Source organism: Aspergillus saccharolyticus, assembly GCF_003184585.1.
Source record: "Aspergillus saccharolyticus JOP 1030-1 unplaced genomic scaffold BP01scaffold_2, whole genome shotgun sequence".
Classification (NCBI taxonomy): Eukaryota; Fungi; Ascomycota; class Eurotiomycetes; order Eurotiales; family Aspergillaceae; genus Aspergillus; species Aspergillus saccharolyticus.
Window position 1 is genome coordinate 70,611 of NW_020290612.1, and position 20,391 is coordinate 91,001.

General features: G+C 51.5%; 6 protein-coding genes across 6 annotated transcripts; 3 read left to right on the forward strand and 3 right to left on the reverse strand.

Annotated features, from left to right (window-relative positions):
* The first annotated feature begins 66 nt into the window (after positions 1 to 66).
* BP01DRAFT_388232 (Arabinanase/levansucrase/invertase) lies at positions 67 to 2,241 on the forward strand. Its single transcript, XM_025577805.1, has 5 exons — positions 67 to 148; positions 208 to 1,634; positions 1,752 to 1,945; positions 2,004 to 2,032; positions 2,130 to 2,241. Exons 2-5 carry the CDS (start codon positions 484 to 486, stop codon positions 2,187 to 2,189), a joined length of 1,434 nt encoding a protein of 477 aa, XP_025435129.1. The 5' UTR covers positions 67 to 148; positions 208 to 483; the 3' UTR covers positions 2,190 to 2,241.
* Positions 2,242 to 2,514: 273 nt separating this feature from the next.
* BP01DRAFT_352666 (uncharacterized protein) lies at positions 2,515 to 3,914 on the reverse strand. The gene has a single exon (XM_025573994.1). The coding sequence runs from the start codon at positions 3,667 to 3,669 to the stop codon at positions 2,803 to 2,805; it is 867 nt and encodes a 288-aa protein (XP_025435130.1). The 5' UTR covers positions 3,670 to 3,914; the 3' UTR covers positions 2,515 to 2,802.
* Positions 3,915 to 4,381: 467 nt separating this feature from the next.
* On the reverse strand, positions 4,382 to 10,680 carry BP01DRAFT_412916 (putative ubiquitin-specific protease UBP12; the record flags this gene model as incomplete). Its single annotated transcript, XM_025578978.1, has 5 exons — positions 4,382 to 5,541; positions 5,595 to 6,297; positions 6,356 to 7,716; positions 7,780 to 9,698; positions 10,553 to 10,680. 5 exons carry the CDS (start codon positions 10,678 to 10,680, stop codon positions 4,760 to 4,762), a joined length of 4,893 nt encoding a protein of 1,630 aa, XP_025435131.1. The 3' UTR covers positions 4,382 to 4,759.
* A 1,939-nt stretch (positions 10,681 to 12,619) lies between these two features.
* BP01DRAFT_388234 (uncharacterized protein) lies at positions 12,620 to 13,461 on the forward strand. The gene is made up of 2 exons (XM_025577806.1): positions 12,620 to 13,039; positions 13,118 to 13,461. Exons 1-2 carry the CDS (start codon positions 12,820 to 12,822, stop codon positions 13,288 to 13,290), a joined length of 393 nt encoding a protein of 130 aa, XP_025435132.1. The 5' UTR covers positions 12,620 to 12,819; the 3' UTR covers positions 13,291 to 13,461.
* A 754-nt stretch (positions 13,462 to 14,215) lies between these two features.
* BP01DRAFT_71918 (F-box/WD repeat-containing protein) lies at positions 14,216 to 16,616 on the reverse strand. The gene is made up of 2 exons (XM_025580045.1): positions 16,173 to 16,616; positions 14,216 to 16,072 (listed from the first exon to the last, which is right to left on the reverse strand). Exons 1-2 carry the CDS (start codon positions 16,524 to 16,526, stop codon positions 14,375 to 14,377), a joined length of 2,052 nt encoding a protein of 683 aa, XP_025435133.1. The 5' UTR covers positions 16,527 to 16,616; the 3' UTR covers positions 14,216 to 14,374.
* A 1,531-nt stretch (positions 16,617 to 18,147) lies between these two features.
* On the forward strand, positions 18,148 to 19,809 carry BP01DRAFT_287656 (autophagy-related protein 17; the record flags this gene model as incomplete). Its single annotated transcript, XM_025571507.1, has 1 exon — positions 18,148 to 19,809. One exon carries the CDS (start codon positions 18,148 to 18,150, stop codon positions 19,807 to 19,809), a length of 1,662 nt encoding a protein of 553 aa, XP_025435134.1.
* Between the last annotated feature and the right edge of the window lie 582 nt (positions 19,810 to 20,391).

The following is a 20,391-nucleotide window of genomic DNA, read 5'->3' on the forward strand; positions in this document are numbered from 1 at the left end:
TATTAATCTTATTTTCCCCATGGCCTGCAGAACTGGAGTTAACATCAACCACCACTGCTGAGTAGTCTGGTAGCCCCAATGCACAAAGTCTGGCAATGATCACCCGCTGGCAGTGCAGATCGAGAAAAAAGTCCAACCAACCCATGTGGTACGTGCAGGAATTGTCCCGAGAACCAATGGCGACACAAAGGCTGACCATCACGGCAGATGCTGTGCTCCGATGGGAGAGACTAGAATGCTTAATTAGCATTACTCGATCACATTAAGCTAGTTACCACCATTACAGTTTCGATTGTTGCACCGTCTGGCGTTCATCGGTGGCATATCGGCCAATTCAGGGTCGCACCTTGCACCTGGCACATATAGCTAGCCAGCAGCATCAGCAGCAGCAGTTACTAAGGTGCAGACTCTGTTCTATTCTGATCTGCACCACGTCAGCTGCTGCTCAAGATCAATGAGTGCAATGTGCAATAAACTTGCAAGATGAACACCACCGTCCCCCGGCCACGCCTCTTAAGCAGGGGCTCGACATACTCGGAATTCGACGAGGAGCGGAGCAATAGACCACCACCACCACGGTTCCTCTCGCGCTTCTCTGTACGCCAGACCATCCGCAGTCTGGCTGTCTTGACGGTACTTTTATTGCTCTTATACACCTTACGCGGCTCCTTTCGCTCCACGCCACCATTCCCAACCGACACAGCTGCTAGCAGCCAAGCCGATTCCACCACGAGCGACCACCGCCCTGAAGCCGAAGCCGAAGGTGAAGCAGAAGCATCACCTCCCCTCTACCCCTCCACCAACCCAACAGACCTTCACATCCACGACCCCAGCATCATCGTCACATACGCTTCCCCCGACTCGAAAACAAGAACATACTACGCCTACGGCTCCGGCCCACACATCCCGATCCACACCGCCCCCTCCCTCGCCGGGCCGTGGAAGCATGTCGGCACCGTCCTCACGCAAGACAGCCGCCTGCCGATCGGCGACCGCAAGGCCCCCTGGGCGCCGACCGTGCTCCACCACAACGGCACGTACTATTGCTACTACGCGACCAGCCACAGCGGGTGCCGCCGCAGCGCCATCGGGGTCGCAACCGCAGCGCACCCGGGCCCGGGGGCGTGGACGGACGGGGAGACCCCGATCGTTCGGTCCGGGGTTGGGAAGGGGAGTGCGTTGTATCCGTTAGATCGCGCGAATGCGATTGACGTGAGTGTTTTGGTGGTTCCCGAGGCAGCAGCTGAAGGGGAGAGCCAACCCAGAGAACAAGAAAAGCAGCACACTCCTCAGGACCCAACCCAAAACCAACCCCCAGACAACACAATCCCAGACAAGTATAACGCCTACATCACCTTCGGCTCCTTCTGGACCGGCATCTGGCAACTTCCATTAACACCCACCCTCCTCTCAACCGACTACACCGGCAACAGCGAAGTGCGCCACCTCGCCCACGAACCGCGCGCCATCCACCCCCCGAACAAAAAGTCCAACGGGCTCTGCGGCGACCCGACGGGCATGCATCCCGTGGAGGGGCCCTTCATCTCCTTCCGCGCGCCGTGGTATTATCTCTGGTTCAGCTGGGGGAAGTGCTGTGGGTTTCAAGCGGAGAAGTTGCCCAAGGCGGGGTTGGAGTATGTATTCCATTTTCTCTTTTCTCTCTATTCTCTCTATTTCTTCCCTTTCGGGGAGGTTAGCTCCTGCTTCAGGCTATGGGAATTGTACTGATGGTTTCATGGATGGGTATATAGGTATAGTATCCGCGTCGGCCGGTCGAAGAGTCCCCGGGGTCCGTTTGTCGATAAGAATGGAATCGATCTGGTTGCGGGCGGGGGCGAGATTGTCTACGCGTCAACCGGGGAGGTGTATGCGCCCGGCGGGCAGGGGATCTTGGTGCAGGAGGATGGGAAGGGAGGGGAGGAGGATGTGCTTTATTATCATTATCGTGAGTTTTTCCTGTTCCCTTGCGGGGCTACATACCCAGGACTAATAACTTCGAACAGTGAATAAGACAGTCGGGTATGACTTCCATGTAAGTTTTGGCTATCCCAATCATCTGGTGCTGATGCCTCAAGGGAATCCGGCAATGGGCTGGAGCAAGCAAGCAGAACTTACTAAAAGATGCATAGGACGCGCAGTTGGGATACAATATCTTGACGTATATTGATGGCTGGCCGGTTCCAGTCTAGATAAAGGGGTTTATTAGGGTGGCGCCGGGTGCTCGTTTCTTTTCCTGTGGATGAGAAGATAAATATAGACAGCGGCTCGTGTATGTGCGTGGACGAGGTCACTCTCTAATAGATAGACACACACGCGGCTTTTACTAAACTCTCTATGCTCCATACGGTTTTCTCGAAGTATGAACCCACACTTCGCCTGAAAGCTTCATGCTGCGTATGGCACCCCGAGAATATTGATCTATGTAAGCCCACCGAATTGGAATACTGGTGATGAACAAATCACCATTGAATCACTATTGCAATAACATAAAGAAACTTGTTGCCATGTTATCTAGCAAGCACCATTGACCGCTACGGCGACATCCTACACCAAACTCACCACCAAACCATCAGCAGTGACAACACCAAGCAAGGAACTCACTCTATCCTGCATCCATGCAACATAGTACAGACACGCAACAGCAGGAATAGGTTAAGTACAGTACAGTACAATCAATCAATCAATCACCTCTATCCAGCATCATCACGCCACATGCCATAAACCAATCCTTAGACCTCAGCACCATGAAGAGACATTTAGACAACTCCAGCGCCCTTTCCACGAGGCAAATCGATCCATCTATCACCGCAACCCAATAACCCGTGACCCCAACCCCCGAGGCGTAGCAATCATTGACCAACGCTCCAATGGCGAGATACAGTCTCCAGCACCATCACGATCACCATTAACCACCACCGTGCCCCCACCACCAGGGTAAGGAAGAGGACGAGCATGGCTTCTCGACAGATCCTGTTCCTCTGCAGCAGCAGAAGAATAAGCAACCATCCTCCCCTTCCCCATTCCCTTCCCTCTCCCAGCATGATCAACCTCAGTACCACCGCTGACTCCCCGGAACCCAGCATACCCAGAAGCAATCCCGGGGATATCCCCGGAAGCTAAGAAGCCCTTCCAGGACGTAAGACCATGGCCATGTCCATGCTCATGCGCAAAACCCACTGATCCCTCATCACCAACCACTTCTCCCTTCCCTTCTCCCTCCCCCAGCACTAACAAACTAGGCCCTAAATCCAGAATACTGATCTCACTATCCGTCAACGAGAGTTCGCGATGGCGCGGAGGAATGGTGATTGGGTATGGGGCTGTACTGCTGTTGCTGTTGCTGTTGCTGTTCCTCTTTCTTCGGGGGCTGTGGTGGTGAGGTTGGTCAGTGGGACCTGTGCTGCTGCTGTTGCTGCTCTTGGTAGTTGTTGTCATCGCGGGGTAGACTCGTTGCTGGTGAGTCGGAGTCGGAGTTGCTGTCGCTGTCGCTGTAGGAGTAGTGCTAGTACTAGTAGTAGTAGTACTACGACTAGCAGTAGTTCTTGGGTCGGTGGGAAGGTGTGTCAACATCTCCGGAGTGTGTTTGTGTTCATCAGCTTTGTAGCGGAGGGAAGAAGAAGATGAAGATGATGGCGGTGGTGGTGGTGGAGGATGAGAGGCGAGAGGCATCTTGCCTTCTTTCTCTCGGCTTTGTTGCTTGCTCTGATGTGTGCGGCGAGGGTGTGACGTGGTTGCTATTTTTCAGGTGTGTGTTTTGTGTTTCGAGTGATGATAGGGTGGTCGTCAGCTTCGAGTGGTGATCAATTGTATTCTTGGATCTGGTTCTTGATGCAACAGACCTCCACATGAGATGGAAAAGATAGAAGAGATGGATGAAAGAGCAATGAAGATCTTCCCAGAGATAGAGAGATATAAGAGCAGAAGATTCAGGGCCCAAGAGTGAAAGAGACGATGAGAAAAGCCAGGCTGTGAGCTGGTCCCGTGTGCCTGCCTGATCGGGTGATGAGAGAAGATGCTCTTTGTCATTCACTGTTCCTATTAACTACTCCTACTATGAATTCAACTGTTGACAACTTACCTACCACTGCTACTGCTACTATCTCCCAATTAAGTAGAAAGAATCTCTTCTTCGCAGGCTCATTATTGATCATCCTTTGTTTGATATACCCGGCCACGGAATGCTGTCTATCTATAGTACGCCCATTCAAAGGCCCCGGACGTTACCAGCTGACTGCAGCTCGTATACCGCAGATCACTTGAGGCTCTGTCAAGTTGATCAAGACACTGCAGGATTGGCAATCTCAGCTTGTACCCCGTCATGGCCATAGATTCTACCAATTAATCCATAACGCTGGCAAATATCATACACGGAGGTGCCACTCGCACTTCGTTCACAGTTACTCATATTGATCAACTGCAGCAACTGCTGCTCTACCATCACTTTCAGTCAGAAATAGCTTTTACCCAGGCAACACCCGTGCCCCAACAATCAAACAAATATAATGCAAGGACGGCTCTCCGCCATCCATCCCCGTAAATGCAATGCAGCCCCAGACCGTCCATCCATCCGTCCTAGCCTTGGCGAATTGCTTCCACCGCACCAGACTCGACCATGAGAAATCATCCACTTCGTTCCATGATATCGTATACCCCGTAATGGCCCAAGATTAACATTCGCCGGCCCTGGCGCTGTATAAAACACAGTGTATTGCTCGTTTCACATTTCCAAAAAAAGAACAAAGAAATTCCTGACGCGAGATCAGGGGAGAACTCGGTCTTCGTCGTTCACTTGCAACTCCACCACCGGCAAATCGTCCTCATCGTCCTCATCCCCATCACCACCGAATGGATGCAGCTCTTGGAACGGAGTTTCATCCATCGGAGTCCCCGGGAGGCCCAACCCACCTTCGGGACTATCTGTCAAGGCGGCCATCCGAAGGTCGGTATCACTGACGTCTCCCCCTCCGACTGCCTTATTACTGTCATCGTCATCGAGCAAATCATCATCAGAGGTGGATCCCCGTTGCGCTGCGGTCATCTGTAAAGGGCCGTGAGCATCCGAGATGTGACTGAACGACCACGAGGGCGGATCCACGTGGCGGAACGGGCTGGGTTGCGGTCCGTGTCCGAACGCCTCGTCTTCGAAATCCATACCTTCCAGTCGACCTGTTTTGTCCATGCTCCGCTCGCCATACGAGGGGCTGTTCGAATATTCCGGGGGCGAGTCCTCATCCCCGCTCTTCACTTGAGTTCCAGTTTGCAAACCACCATCTCCCGATTGGTGAGCTGCTCCGACTCCGGCTAATGCGCTCGACGACCCATTGCGGGAGGAGCCGCCGAGACGCCGACCTTCCCCCGACGGAGACGGCCCGCGCGACTCGCTTTGAGAGTCTGCCTCACTTCCGGGACGCGTCGACGCCTCGGTGATCTCCTCGAGAACCTTGCCGCCCAAGGGACGTTCGGACCGGCGGCGGTAGAACAAGAGGTAGGCCGAAGGGGTGACCACACTCTGAGGGTCGAGGGGTCTCGATACAGATGAATCTACATCACGTTAGCACTAACCCTACCAGATTCGAGTACATGTCGCGGCCTACCATTGTATTCGTTCCATTGACCCGTCATAAAGTTCTTAGCGTAGGCCGTGTAATGGCCTCCTCCGAGTCCACCATAGTGATTGTCCACGGCGAAAAGATCGTAGATAAGGCTCTTGCCTTCCTCAGGAGCCTCTACCCGACCGCTCATGTCAAGACCTTCCACCGGGAAGTCGACCAGGACATCAAGCTTGTCTCGGAAACCACGGCTGGCACTGAACCTCTTCAAGTGCATCACCAAGATGTCAGGTGTCTTCCAGAGTTCGAATTTCTTGCTGGCCCGGCGATGTTCCTTGCACCGGGGACAATACCACGCGTCGTTCTCGGAAAGGATCTCTTCCTTGTTGAATTCATCCAAGCACTCGTAGAGAGTGACGCCTCTCTTCTTGCGTGTCTGCCGGAGTGCTCGCTTCTTGGAAAGCTCGGGATCCGGATGTCTCTCGATGTTGGTCCAAGTCGGGCTACCCCGCAGAGAGTCTTTCCCGCTGCCACCTGAGAAAAGAGCATCGTAAGCGGCTTCCGTCCAGTCGACCACGATACCCTCACCCGGTCGAATCATGGGCGGGGTCGGGGTGGTAGGCTTGGGAGCCGGGCGTTTGGCATCAGTGAAGACGTCGGAGTCGCCGTCGGCACTTTCAGGGCTCTGTTTCCCGGAGATTTCCTCGTCCGATTTATTCGCGGCGATTTCTGGAGTATCTTCCGTCGGCTGGTGCAAGTCAGTGGACTTCTACTTATGATCAGATGTAAAGCTTAGTGAGACGTACCTCCTGCTTTGTCACCGCGGGTTTGGTCTTAATCCTGAAAGACATGCGGGGATATTCCTTGTGGTCATCGACCGATGAGAAGCCAAGCGGGACCACCTCATTCGACTTGATGATTTTCATCTCGAATAGGCTACGAAGATTGGCTGGAATGCCACCCTCGGGCTGAGCCGGCTTATCATCCTGGGCATCTTCCGCGTCGCGCATGGAGACATCGACGATTCCATCTTCCCCATCAACAGAAGAGGTCTTGATCTTGGAGTCGGCCGACTGTGCGTCGTCGTCGTTCATGACGACGGTGTCTGAATCTTCCTGGCTGGACTCTGCTTCGTTGACCTCATTGAGAAAATCACGTGTCGTCATGGAGGCGACTTGTGCGAGAACCTTGCGGAAAATAGCGTCGTAGTCGCCAAGCTCCTCCCTATTGATGACAACATAAGATGGCACGCCAAAGAGGGGTCGCATGGTATTCTTCGGGTTGTTCGACCTCGGCTTCTCATAACGGTTAAAGATAGGCACGAGCAACCGATCGGCTCTGGGAGAATCGAGCTTAGGGATCTCCTCATGCTCTGACCGGTTGAAAGAGAAGTAACTCTTCTGAGCCTTGTCCGGATTATAATTGGTGGGAACAGACTCTACTTCATAGATGGCAAGGTCATCACCATTGCTGATCTGGCATTCAGCGATGGAGATGGTGTTGTCAAACATCTTGTAGAACTTATTCTTGTAGATCTCCGACATGACCAGGCGTTGAGGATCAGAGCCCATTTTTTTAGCGACCAATTCCTTCAGAGACTTGATGCTGGCGTGCTTATCAATCTCCACATCCACAATGACTGGCTTTTTGTTGAGGGGGAAATAGAAGATTTCCTTGCTCCAAAGGTTCTCAATGGGGAGCTGAAGAGTGAGGTTGTTGAAAGGGTCAAAGATAATGCTGACCTTGTCGCAAACCGGGCAGACCAGAGTCGACTTGTACATACCAGCAAATAGATCTGTGATCACAGAGTCATTGCGGGCTTTATAGATGTCCCAGCATTTGTCTGCAAACTCCTTCAGCGCCGCTTTATCGTGAACCATGTCGTCCGTAGAGTCCGGTTTCTCAATATATGGCTTCTTCTGAATCCGGTTCAAGTCTTCCTGGAGACCATCGAGAAGGAAAAGAAGGAATTCCTGAGAATCCTGCTGTCCATATCCAGAGAATGCCGGACCATAGCGGCCAATAGTTTGCTTCAACTGCCGAGGAGCAAAGGAGGACTGGCCTGCCTCGTCGTAGATTTGGCGGAGCAGATTAGCATACGCTTTAGCCACGTCACCGTTGTGAGCTAGGGGATTGCTGGGATTGAGGTCTTTCTTGTACACGTCATCTAAAGATTGTCTGTCAGTACGCAAGTCTGGCTACTTTTTCTTGCTGAGTGCAAGCAACATACTCAAGAAGTAGTAGGTCAATTCCTCCACACTGCGGACACACTGCAGGGCAGAGTTCATGTAGCATGTGTTTCCAAGATTGCTGAGACCTGTGTTACCACGCGGTTTGCCATCCTTGCGTCTGCCCCTGATAGGCTCTGAAACTGGGGATGAGCGCCCACTAGTGGCAGGGCTCTTAGTCTTGATTTTGGTTGATACCTCATTCTTAACTTTTCCGGTTGGCACCCCAAGGCGGCTTAGTGTCTGCTTGGAAGCTTCAGACACCCAGTCGCCTTGTTTCCCAGGGAGCCGCTCCTCAAGTACTATGATATCACTACCGCCCAGGCCGGCAAGATCCAACGTCATACTACCGTTGTAGTTGGAATTGGAGGTTTGATCTCTAATGCCTTCCAGCAACTCCCGCTGGGATCCTTCGGCAAGGGAAAGAAACGTGTTGAGATCGAGGACGAGGCTACCTCCAGCATTGGGCGCAGTCGATGCAGAAGGCGCGGGGGAGGCTGTTCGAGAGGCGGCGGGGGTGACCGCAGCGGAGGTGGTGGTACTAGCGAGACCGTCCAGGACTCTCCAGACGCGGACTTTGGTCGCCATGTCGATTTTCGCGAGTTCTTTAGCATGCTTCAACCATTTCTGGAAGTTCGTGTGTCTGCTGGCAAGCGTTCGAACCGGAAGCATGTTCTTTTCCTTGAGTGATTTAGGAGTTGTTCCCGCGGACGGATTCGTGAGCTTAAGAATCGTGAAAATTGGAGGATTGATCTCGTATTGAATGTTCTCGTTCTCGCCGGCCGGTGAGGTATTGTGAGCGTAGCGGACAATGGCAGGAGACTGCTCCGCAAGCCCATACCACTGCATGATAAGGTCCCAGCCTCCTTGAGGTACAATCTCAAAGTCCTCGCCAAGCTGCAGACCGGGCCTGAGGGGAACAAACGGCTCCCCGTATTCGTCCTTGAAGCCTGCGTTAGCAGGATCGGTCACCAGGACAATATCCGAGTTGTCAACCGGGCCAATCTCTCCTTCAGCAGCATTCTTATCCGCCTGGTCCGCATGGGTAGAGCTTCGCGCGAACACCCGCTTTAACCACGACATAGACACCACATATCCTTTCTGCTTTTCCTGCATCGGCTGCATCATGTGCCTGGTCACTTGCGCGACCTGATCATCGAAGGATGGAGGTTCAACGGGTGCGACGGAAGCCTCCGCCTTCGAGTGGACTCGAGTTTCCGTGGGCGCAGTATAGGTAGACATGCTGGAAGGAGTGGGATATACATTGTCGGAGGATGCACTGTCGTCGTTGCCAGTCGAGGTATCGTCACCCGATCCCGAGGTGTCCATCGTATCCCGTTTGTCAGAAGTAGGTTGATTGTCCTTCAGGACCGGAACCTGTTCCATCTGCACATCCTTTTCGGCGTCTGACGCTCCGTGAGCGTTGACCCTTTCGTCTGAAGCCGACATATCGGTCGCAGGATCGCTGTGTAGGGTCAAACCAGCGCAGGCGGCCGATGGGCAGTCGACGGCACTGGCTGTGAGATCCGGGGTCGGAGAGCGAGGAGCAGAGGATTGAGATCTAGTTCCCAGGACTTCGTCCTGAAGATGGGCGGGAATGTAACGTGGAGGCGGTGAAGCCGATGAACTTTGACTGCGATGTGAAGGAGAAGTGGGCGAAGTGCGGCGATGAGGCAAGGCCGAGGAGGAGGAAGAGGAGCGGTCGGAGCTAGGAGGTTGGCCGTGACGTCTTCCGGCCTGCGAGGCAAACGACAAACCCGGAAGCGTTCCTGGTTTGCGAGGCTCTGCTACCTTACGGCGCTTTGTGGAAGACGTCGTGACGGTGAGCTGCGCACGTCTCGTGGCAGCTCGAGGTAGCACGATGATTGGGGGTGGTGTGTGGGTTGGGGTCTTGAGTGGGTTGGTGGATTCAGAATGGAACCTGTCGGAAAAATTGGAGGTATTATAAAAGTTGCAAAAGTAGTAGGGAAGGGAAAAAGCCTGGGAGGGAGGGGGGAGGTAGGGGTGGGTTGTCTTTGAGATTGTCGAATCCCAGGCAAGAAATTGGACTTAGGTTAGTAGGTACAGGTAGTAACCTAGTGAGTAGTGCAGTAACACTGGCAGTATCATGTACGCCCGTAGACTCATGGAGAGGGGAAGGACGCAGAGGGCACCTGTGGAAATAATGGAAACACAATGAAAGGGAAGGAAAGAAGGTGCAGGTGGATTCGCTCGCTGTTGAAAAGAAATTCCGGCCGCTGTGCAATCAACGGGCGCAATTCTGGGGCTTTAGTCATGGACCCGTTCGTAACTTACTTAAGGATAATACGCAGTAACACACCGTTAAGATCTTGCACTATCAAGCAGGGACTCTATTTGCTTTTTCTCTCTTATACTTCCTAGTTCATATTATCCTCTCTCACAGAAGTGCACATTAAGTATATCCTGGCCAATCTAATCTTAACTTGTTGTAAGAAATCGATGTTCTTTGTTGACCTTTCTACTTTGGTCGGTTGGCTTGGCTTGTTAACAGTGTTACCTTACCTCTTACAGTACTGTAGTATCCTCTGCATTTGTTCTGCGTCTGAGGGTGTATCGCTGCAGATAGTGTTCTTAATTTATAACTACTCGCTGGTGCCTTACATCTTCTACATCCGACATCGGTCTTAATCTTTCAAATGCGATACGTGACACCACCAAGTTCTAGAAGTTCCAGAGAAGCCCGAGGTGAATCAAACCAACTTACCCTCTGCTGACCAGACCAGACGCAAGCAAATGCATCCTTCATCACCACACAATCGGGTCAAATGATCTGATGCGGCCCAGTGATATAGCAAAGGCCCTACTTCTCGTCCTACAACAAATACAAGAAATGGGTCTTCAAGGTGCTTCATGCTTTCTTTTGTAGATTTCGTAACTATCATTAGCGGATTGCGAAGTATTCAAGCAATGCTGCCCTTGTCAGATTCTTGTGCGGAACAGTAACTAACGCAAAAAAACCTAAGTTAGGCTTTTCACCAGCTTTGTGCTTAGCTTATGGTCTCTGCTAAGTTTGCATGCTGACAGGTTTCTCATGGGGGTAAGATTTGGAAAGGTGCCGCGTAAATACTTTTTCGCCAGTGATAGTATAATGTGGGCAACAAACGGTAAGCTAAGCGGGCCCCGGCCATACTATAAATAAACCCCAGGTCTTTGCATACTTCATATACATCTATCTCATTCCCGGGCAAGAATAAGTCGACGTCCGCCCGCTTGCCAAAAACCGGATCCTCGCGCTCATTCCTCTCTGGCACCATCTTCCTCATATCTCCTTCCAACAACCCCATCCACACCTTGCATGTCTCACAGAGTAACAGGCCGCATCCCAGTTCACCCTCCGCAGTGCCCAGGTACGGCTATACTCGAGACGCAGGGGATTGTTAGAGACCTAGTCAAGTATGCATTTAGATTGTGTCTGCAGCTGAACGATATCCTCACTTGATCTCCCTTGAATGCCATTAGTGAGACTTACCTTCACTTCAGCGGGTTGTTCTAGATTTGATCATCAATCCTTCAGTGAAAACTGATGATCTTTCCATCAGACTCCACTTTGGCATAGGTACACAGAAAGTAGAAGGTACTATCTGCAGTCTACAACAAGCAAAAGTGACACCCACCTCACTTCAGCCACCTTTAATCCGTTCCGCAGGGATCAGAGCAAACCAATAAACACCTCATTGGTCTCACCACCTCAGTCCCGCCAAGCAAAGCTATATCGAGATCAATGCAATTCAAACTTTAGTCAGATGGAGTTGTTTTTCTATGTCCTGCCTATACTATCGAAAGAAATGCTCAAGCAGATACTCAAAACCAAAAACAGAACCAAGAAAGACGAATGCATCCAAACGCTAGCCAACCCAACTCTATCTAATTCATCCTACCATTGCACGCACTCCGTACATTATCCGCAACCCGGCAAGCCGAGGAGAAAAGGAAGAACAGATACTAGTTAATCTAGAAGCGGTATACTACGGCCGGGGGAGTGGAATCAGCCGAATACCGTGTTCCAGAGAGAGGAAATCCAGCCGAGCATGGCACTGAAAGGATCCCTATAGTAGTATGACAGATCATCGGAGTAGTCTGACTGGTCATCGGAAGATGTAGTAGCGGAAGATGTAGCACCTGTCTTTCCATGACCGAGAAGCGCAGCAGAAAGACCGATGATCGAGCCCAGGCAGATCACCAGGATGGCTATGCCGAGGTAAAGGCGCCACCACCGAGCACGATATCCTGACTATTCACGTCAGTCTAGACAGCTGAAAGAAAGATCTCTGCAAGCCGTTCGAGACTCACTTTTCAGTTTGGCGACGGTGTTCGTACATGAACTTATCACCGCTGAGACGGTGGACTGTGCTGGATGGCTGGCTTGGACATCGGTGGGCTTCTCGTCATTTTCAGGTGAAGTTTTGTGTCGACCTTGACGTACTCAGGCGGACAGACGTCGACTTCGAATATTCCGTCTCCGGGGGCCTCGACTTCAATGTACGCAGGCGGCGGATGAGTTATCAGAGATTTGTCCTGAGCGTCAGGTTGCAGACGAGGACGAGTCTCTTCAAGCCTCATGGCTGCAACTGGGGGTCTTACTTCCCTGTATAGCCTTCTGCGTGTGGTAATATAACGGGCGGGCCTTGCACGTGGGTGAAGGTAAAATATACGAAGCTGGCGACTGATCAAGGATCGTATGTCCGGATGACTTCATTCTTATCACTACATATGCTTGAGAGCATGACAGATTTTCTCGGGATTTGGTCAGAGCAACCCCATAGTTATCTCATGCCGACATGAATCATCCATCCTCTACTTCCACAATGAAAGCGATATCGACTTCGACCATCCGAGTCCGAGCTTGAGGCAGCAGCAAGCGTATGCGCCTCGTCGCGCTGGCTTACTTTCGTCTGCCACAAACCACTGTCCTCGGATCTTCTGACATTTCATATACCAAACTGCGCTTTCCAGACCACTTAAGCACTTGAGTCCGACCCGAGACGCCCATCCTCTATCTCATCATTCCATACACCGCAACCATGTCTGAACTCAACACCGACCAGACCGCAGCGTCTTCAGGGGTCGCATCCTCCCCCACAGCATCTGCATCACTCCCATCGTCGACAACAGCGGCCTCTTCCTCCAACAAGCCCCATCCCCACGAGATGATCCATATCTGCATTCCTATGCCAGAACACGCCTCCATCCCCAGATCGATTCACTCACGAGACACACCAGCACAGGAACACAACCCATACGGTAAGACCCACAGTCACCACCACGGGACACCCCATCAGCCTTTCAAATCCACCTTCTAACCCATCAGCAAATCAACAGACAGTATCACAAACACCACACTCACCGAGCTCACCGAGATGCAAAAGCGGTGTCTGAAAGACAACCATACCATCATGACGAATCAGGTCTGGCTTCTTATCGGCCAGATTGGCATTATGATTTTGGTTATAGTTGCGGTTGTTGTTATTACTCAGGATGTGGAGAAGAATTAGGGTACGATTCAATTTCTACCGGCACCTGGCGAGGGTGCTAAGGAGCGATGGATGTAGGGGAAAGAGCATGGTGGTTGCTCTGCTTTTGCATAGTATTTTCTTTTGAGTTGGAGCATGGGTCATTTATCTACTTTTGCACGGTAGCTCTGTTGCAAGTCGTTTTGATTGCGGGTTGCCTTTGCTGTGACGTTCCATGATACTACTTATATACTATATACCCCCTTGATCTTGTGGTTATGTTGCTAGCTGGGATGTGTGTTTGTGCAGGGCTCTCCCTTGGTATAGTGGTAGGCGCTGGAAGGATTCACTTGAGGTGCTAGAGAAATTTTCGTCGCCCTTATAGCTCGGTAATGATAGAGACCTCGTATACTTCACACAATATGTGCTCAAATCTATAACCTCCTAGCCGCCGCCAGCAGGCTTCTAGAAGGGACAGAAGACCCACAACAACCCAAGTGGGTCTTCCATTGCTGTGGCACCGAGTATGACTAGGTACTAACCTTCATGTTACTTGTTATCTTTGTTCGTGTTACCTATGTGCATGAACATGATTCGTAAACCTGTCAAGATTGTGGGGATATGCAGTGACCTACCAAAGCGCCGCGCGAGTCCTGGTCGTTATTATATGGCTTGGAATACGCGAGTTTATCGTAGGAGAAGAAGCTATCCAGGCCTTGACTTTGGCAAGACTCTTGCGCAACATTCAAGCCATTCAAACAAGAAAGACTGATGAGATAAGTCAAAGTGCTAAGCATTTCTTCAAGCATCTGGCATCTGTGAAAGACTCTTCGAGGTTCTATTCACGTAGATCATACAAAGTCATCTCAGAGGGTCGAGAGCATGAATTGAACAGATGAATCTCACAACATAACACCAACGCCAGGCTTTCTCCGAACCCGAAAACCTCGTTCCTGATAGAATTATCCTTTCCATACCACGCCCCAAAAAAACAACAAACATGATGGGTATTTTCATAAAAGTTTGAAAAGAAGAAAGACATTAAAAGAGCCGCGTTGGCTTTTGGTGAAAGAAAGTTGAAGAAAAGAAGAAAAAGATGAAGTTGGCGTACAGACAAGACGCGACTTCAACTCTGGAAGCTATACATCCGAACTTCGCAGTCCTCGCTGCCGGTGGCGAAGCGGCTGTCACCTAGTCCCATGCAAGTGACAGGGCCAGAGTGTCCAGTGAACGTGCGCTCGCATTTGCCAGTTCTGGGATCCCAGATTTTGACCATACGATCTTCGGCTCCAGACACAATGCGTAATGTATCAGCAGCAAGAGCCCAGACACCCTCCAAGTGTCCGAAGAAAGTGCGCAGGCAGCGGCCGGTGCTTGTTTCCCACAGACGAATTGTGGAATCCAAAGCACTGGTGACTATGTAACGAGGTGGTGCTGGACGGCCCTCGGCAAAAGAGGGGCCAAAAGGCGAGCTCTGAGACATGACGGAATTGGATTCCAGTCCAAGTGTAGCTTGGAGAGAGGCAGGCTCAATGTCTCCAGAGATCGTGCTAACATTGTCATTCTCGCACTCCGCGTCATGTTCCTCAAATTCGAATTCTCGAGGAAGCGGGATGACTTGCTGCACTTGACCCACATGTCCGTGGAATGTCCTAATGCAGGTCTTAGTGTCCAAGTCCCAGAGTCGAACAGTGCAGTCGTCTGAGGCGGAAAAGACAGTGCGAGACGTCGAATCCACCCTCACTGCATTGACCCAGTCTGTGTGTCCGCGAAGAAGGCAGGTCGACTTGTCCTCAAAATTCCAGATCTTGACGGTCTTGTCGACAGAGGCAGAAGCAAGAATGGTTGCATCAAAATGCAGGCCTATGACCCCGCCACGGTGACCGGTATAGGTAGAAATGCATTCGCCTGTGCGCCAGTTCCAGACCTTTACAGTTCGATCCATACTGCCACTGATCAACTTGGTGTCATCGAACTGCAAACAACGAATGCCGGATTCGTGCCCACGGAGGGTCCGCAGCTCTTGGCCGGTCTCAGTATCCCAGATCTTGATCGTGGCATCATAAGACCCCGTAGCAAGAATGTTATCCTCAAATTGAAGACACATAATACCATTTGTATGGCCCTTGAAAATTCTGATGGAGCAACGTCCATACTTCCAATTCGTTCCCACTTTGAAACGATCTTTGTAGACTTCCTTCCAAGGCCTGTATCGTGTCTTGAAATAGGCTTCATCGTTGCCGGGGGCCGGGGTCAGAGACGAGCAATGGCGCTTGACAATAGCAGATTCATCTTCAGGCGAATCAGACTTCCGCTTCGCTGGATTTGCGCTAACACAGGCCACCGCATCAGTCTCAGCGTTGCAGATGTCTGCGGGACCAGCCGACGGTCCACTAAGATCCCAGTTGGTGGCGCGCAGCTCGATCTCACGCTTCGACTCCCGCAGGCGCTTCCGATCAAGTAGAGGGAGCCCCCATCCGCACTTCTTACATTTGCGATGAATATGCTGTTCGCACATCCGATGCCAAACCACGTCGTCGTCCGCGAGTGCTCTCCAACGTCGTGACACTTGCGCAGCCTTGCATAGCGACGTGGTGTCCAAGTAACACAGAATTTTGAAGGATATCTCCGGGGGAAGCGCGGTAAGAAAATCAATGCGGATGAGATCTCGAACGGTCGCGGAAATGAAGGAGAGTTGCGGAAAGCAACATTGGGCCATTATCCCCTGGAGAAGCAATTTCCGGTGTTTTGCTGGCGCGGCGGAGAAGAGGGACCAGACATGCGCGATACCTTGCTGATCGCTTTGTGGAAGGGTTTCCAACTCCTAATCAACGGAAAATAAGTTCAGCTGAACCAAGCAAAATTGCAAGCTACTGCCATCGGAACAACAGTGCGGGGGACTATCAAGGTGTGGGAGAACTCACTCGTTGTAATTTGTCCATAGTTGGTTCATCTGCTTGTCGTCTGCATTTACGATCAGGCCTATGACGATAGCAGTAGCGTGAATCCACACCACTCATTTCGATAGGGCCCTTATTCTGCGGTCCGAGGGCGCCGTATTGCTCGGGGACGTGTCGAGCGAGAAAAGGTGCCAGGCTCTTGTCCGCGAGATTCGCAGAAGTTGCGTTTAGGTCGGGAGGGCTGTGGGGCTCATGCTGATGATTATCGGAATCGGCATCGGTAACATAGTCGATGATTTCAGCTGGACCACCGAAGATCGATTGTAAGGGAGTCTGCGAGGGAGGGATCATATCATGTTCTTGCCGAGTGTTTTCCATCTCCCTTGTCGAGGCGAAAATGGTCCGAGGGGCACCAGCGCCCAAGTAGTCACAGGGCTTGCGTGGCCTCGGCTGTTGCAGCGAACAATATTCGAAGAACGCTATGAATTTCAACAGGCGCTTAAGGTAGCCAAAGCGCCTGAGATAGCCAGTGTAATAAAATATGAGCGCTTTGAGTTATCAGAGAGCAGGGGGGTAGGGGGTGTGCGAGGAAGAAGCGTGACGGGGACCCTGGTAAAGTATTCCGTTTGTCGAAGCGGTCGTCTGGGGCCGTTGTTGCGCAGAGGTAGTGTGACTCGGTGTCAGGGCGGGAGCGGAGAGACGGTTAGATTTAGTGTGTATGGAAGTATGAATGAATGGGGTGACAAGGCGGGAAATGACAATGTTCAGCGAAGGATTTGGACCAGCCAAACTCCAAGAAAGCACGCAAGGGCATGTGTAGATAAATATGAGTCGGAAGAAGAAAAGGGAGACTTTCTTGAGCGATCGCGACATCGAGCTGCGATCACGCAAAGCATACCTCGTCTCGTGCTTTCTGGGGCGTCGGTCACGTGCGGCGATTGCGCCATCGGCGCAAGAAGTCGCAACAAGCGGTAAAAGCGCTTTGCCACGGCAGAATTCTGCCATCTGTCGCCATCTTCGCCATCTTCGCTCTCTGTTTCGCCAATTGCGGATCCCCTGGTCTCCAACTCAGGCTTATGCGTTTGGCACTATTCCAAAGAGATTGTCAGCTAGCCGGCCTTAGCTGCATACCACTCCGGAGCTCCGGATCTGGGGTCAATTTACAACAGATAAGCAGTTAGTTCTAGAGCCTACTTCCAATCCACGAAGTACATCGTTCGAGGCGGTGACGCTGCGGCGGGCTGACACTCAGTGCCTGAGGCCTCCGTCTGCCTACCGTACCGTGACATCGCCGTCATCTCTTTTCTAGAACACAACAAGAATTCAGGATGCACATCGCTTGGTCCTCCCGTTCTGCACCCATCATTGCTAAAGTTCCAGATAATTACCAGTTGCGTCGTATCTCCACAATGACTCGTCTGGACTAATCAATACTTGAACTTTATGACTGATACCCTGGTTGTGTCCTGGTGCGGGACATTCGGGCAGAAGCTCCTTCAGGTCAGTCCAGCCCCAGCGCCCAGTGCTTCCTCTTACTGCATCCGCCCCCCTGTTCTACCCTTCTGCATTGGGTCTGTGAATTCCGATCGTCTTCTGAGATGGGGGACTTTTATGACCTATAATCGAGGCTCACACCGCTGTCGCATCGCTAGGCCCCTTCACCTGTCAGCGTCCCCCAAAACTCACCGCCAGATGCACAGGGAGCATGGGATTGACGACCACTTATTGGAATAAGGCGTCAATAGGCACAAACAAACAGGGGGGCAAAAATCAATATATGCTTTATGAGGTGATTGTTCACCAATTTTATCCATTCTCGCGACATATTCTACCTAGGAAACACATCTATTGGATCAGAACCTATCTGTCTCACGACACCGAATTGGGATTCCGCCCAAGCACGTGAAGGCTTCAAGGGCCACACAGCCATCGCTATACGAGCCTCTCATTTTTGCTCTCCAATTCATCCTTGATGCCGTGATTGAGTGCCCGACCCATGATGTCGTCAGCTCTGGAATCCTCGGCCGTATCGAACGATGTCCATCATCCGGGCGAGGCCTCGAAAGACCAGGAAAGTTCAATCCCGCAATTAGATACTCTTATCTCACACCTAGTCGCAGCGAAGCGATCGCTGTCCTCCATCAATCACGTTTGGCGAGCCAATGAGATTGTCACTGCCGCTCGCTCCGCATTGGAGGAAAGTGTCATAGTCTCTGCACGTACAGGTTTTCTCCGACGTGGGCTCAACAATCAGCTCCGACTTCTCTATAGCGTTCGCTCTGAGGTGGAAGAGATATCCCTTCGGGGCAGATCGGAGTTTGCCGGTGTTTTGAAGGATCTGGACGCAGCTGGTGCCCGTCTGAGAAAGACCTTAGGTCTCTTACAAGGGACCATTGTTCATCCTTCCTTTCGTCCGGATGGTGAAGACCAGAAAAGCTTACACGATTTCGTTGATGAGCGTGGTGTCGACGAGCTTCATGCAGCTTTGAAGGCTTCGATTGACCGCACGAATGCTGCTCAGCTAGATCTGGATTCTTCCAATTATGCTTTTGACAACGAGCTTCAAGCAATCAAGAAAGCCCTGGGCAACTACCGGGAGGTTACAAAGTTAGCCTCCTCGCGCTCCTCTTCATCTTCATCGCCATCTGCCTCAAACTCTAGCCTGCCTAATCTGTCCTCAATGCCATCAATGCTGCATTCACTCGAGATGCATGCACAGGAAATGGCTAACCTGCTGGAGTCATTGGTCCGACACTTTGATCTGTGCGTCACTGCCGTCAAGCACACGGAAGGCGGAGGCGCTGCGGCACAGACCATCACAGGTGATATGCCGGCTGGGGTCAATGTCAACGGTCGAGGTGGCCCTAACATTGAAGAAGAAATTAATGCTCACTTGAATGCTCCTCTGGATCCCCTGAGTGAATCTGGATACTTGGAGATGGTCAGCGTTCTCATGAAAGACGCTGCTGAGGCTGAGGACGTTGTAATGGAAATCCAGGATCGCATAGGCGAGATGGAGTCTGTTCTGGAAAGCATTATCTGTAGTCGGGACAATCTACTTTCTGTTTATAATGCCACGACGGAGATTTTCGGTCATATCTCGTCGCTGGCCTCTGTGCGTCTTCCCAGCTATATTGCCCAGGCACACAATTTCACACGTGTATGGAATGAGGAGCATGATCGCATCAATGGTGGTCTTGCAGATCTCTCTGACCTTAGTTCACTGTACGATGGCTTTCTGGAAGCATACGACAGTCTCATTCTGGAAGTCTCGCGGCGGAGACATGTACGACAACGTGTTGAGAAAGTGCTGCGTGATGCAAAGCACAAGCTGGACCAGCTCTACGAGGAGGATGTCAATGCCCGCGAAGCATTCCGAGTGGAGCAAGGAGACTATCTACCATCGGATATCTGGCCTGGCATTGGCTGCGAACCCATGCGAATTGAGTTCCAACGCATTTTCGGTGGCTCTTTGAAACCCGAGGATGGTGAGCCGTCTGAGGCGCACGCTGAATCCACCGTCCGGACTAGCGATGAGCAGCACCCACCAGCGGCAGCAGAAGAGCTTGTCGCCGATGATGAAGTCATTCCCGACCTACCCAAGTCACTTGTCGAACAAGCTCTTGCTCGTTTGCAGGCAAGGAGCAAGCAAGTCGCCTAGCCTATGACGGCTGTTTTCTTGCCGAAGCTACGGTATTTCTCACAAAGCTATAATTTCTGGCTTCGGTTGTGTGGCCCAGTCCTACCTACATGATGAACTCATAAATAGGCATGTCTCTGCCCTGAAAACACAGCCACATCTTTGCTTGGTGTCCATATAAAGTGGAACTGATGATTCTGGCGGATGCATACTCGTGGGTCTTTATGATTCCCGCGATGTAAGCACCTGGAATCATTCATGCCCACCAAGTCGAAGCCATGGCCCAGTTTGATGTTCAAAGAGAGCTCTGATAGGTTAGCTGGTGTTCGTGTTTCTGAGTGGCTACGTATTTCGATTGAAGCCATCTGATATCCCTCCATGTTGTAGTCAGTCTCCCATACCCATACCACATCAATAAACTCTTTGCAATGGTTTTAAGTGACACTTAGTTTTAAGATTTTTGAGTTTACATCTTCCCGCGAAACAAGTTATACCGTGACACTACTATACCATATTCGGAAAGATATAAGGAGGGGCATAACTTGTGCATGTATTGAGCCGAAGCGTGGGCGAAGAATCTATTCTCGATCCGAGGTCTAGATA